Genomic DNA, 1,261 nt, shown 5'->3' with positions numbered 1-1,261 from the left:
CACCTCTCAAAACAGGATTCCTAGCACCATTTGCAAACCTTAAAAAGATATATCATGTATATTCCTGTGAAACCAAGTGGCACAGTGTCTGCCCCAACTCTTGCTTTACCCAGAGCTAAGCCAATTCACTCTTCAGATATTTGGCCAACATCCAGGAACAAAAACACAAGGCAACTCAAGTGGTCAAAGAAGTAGACCCAGATGGTCTTGCCTCATTCCCACTTTGACCTTTACCTGTTATACTTTCCTTTCTTAGCTTGTTCTCTGACATTTAAGGAAGCAACGAGGCTTGGTTCTTGCAGCTGGACCTTGGGTTGTTGTCTTGGTCAAAAGCATCTTGGTTAATAGATAAACCAAGTGCTATAAGACCTCAAGCCCACAACCTCTCAGGCAAACTAGGGAATGTGAAGCACGAAACACTAGAAAATAATCAACTCCTGCTTTATTCACACCAGTGAGGATTTGGAGAATTCTACAATATAAATATGTGTGTTGTTTCTGCTGCTCCTGCTGCTGCTTGTGTGCTTGTTCGGTGCGGACCTGGTACGTTTTATGTGAAGCAGCAGCTGAGGAGACTCCGGCACTCACCATGGCCGACGAAAAGCCTAAGGAAGGAGTCAAGACTGAGAACAACTATCATATTAATTTGAAGGTGGCGGGGCAGGATGGTTCTGTGGTACAGTTTAAGATTAAGAAGCATACACCACTTAGTAAACTAATGAAAGCCTATTGTGAACGACAGGGTTTGTCAAGGAGGCAGATCAGATTCCGATTTGATGGGCAGCCAATCAATGAAACAGACACACCTGCACAGTTGGAAATGGAGGCTGAGGATACAATTGATGTGTTCCAGCAGCAGACAGGAGGTGTCTACTAAAAAGGGAACCTGCTACTTTACTCCAGAACTCTATTCCTCCAGACCAAGAAGACATTCTCAATTAAAAAGCCGCAATTTGGTTCCACCACATCCTGAGTACTACAGTATAGTTTTCTCTATTCTTTCATTTTCCCCTTCCCCATTCCTTTATTGTACATAAAGTAACTGTGTATGTGCACAAACATATTGCATTTTTTAAACTAAATGGCCAATGGTATGTTTTGATCGACATCAAATGGAGATGGGATGGGGGAAATACTGCTTCTGTGAAAATATCCCCCTCTCCATTAGTGGCACGCTCAGTCAGCTCTTATCTTTATATTCCAGTAAGTTATTTTGCTCTCACTGTTTAACAAAAAAAGAACAACATAAAAATCCTTGCAT

At 42.0% G+C, this 1,261-nt stretch overlaps 1 protein-coding gene across 1 annotated transcript; it reads left to right on the top strand.

The window, feature by feature from the left end:
- Positions 1-589: 589 nt before the first annotated feature.
- Positions 590-877, top strand: LOC110570785 (small ubiquitin-related modifier 2-like). The gene is made up of 2 exons (XM_021678828.1): positions 590-743; positions 801-877. The coding sequence occupies exons 1-2, from the start codon at positions 590-592 to the stop codon at positions 875-877; spliced, it is 231 nt and encodes a 76-aa protein (XP_021534503.1).
- Positions 878-1,261: the final 384 nt, after the last annotated feature.

The sequence above is a fragment of the Neomonachus schauinslandi genome, chromosome 1 (genome assembly GCF_002201575.2).
Source record: "Neomonachus schauinslandi chromosome 1, ASM220157v2, whole genome shotgun sequence".
NCBI lineage: Eukaryota > Metazoa > Chordata > Mammalia > Carnivora > Phocidae > Neomonachus > Neomonachus schauinslandi.
Note: the sequence above shows the minus strand (reverse complement) of the source record. Positions and strands in the feature narration are given on the sequence as shown.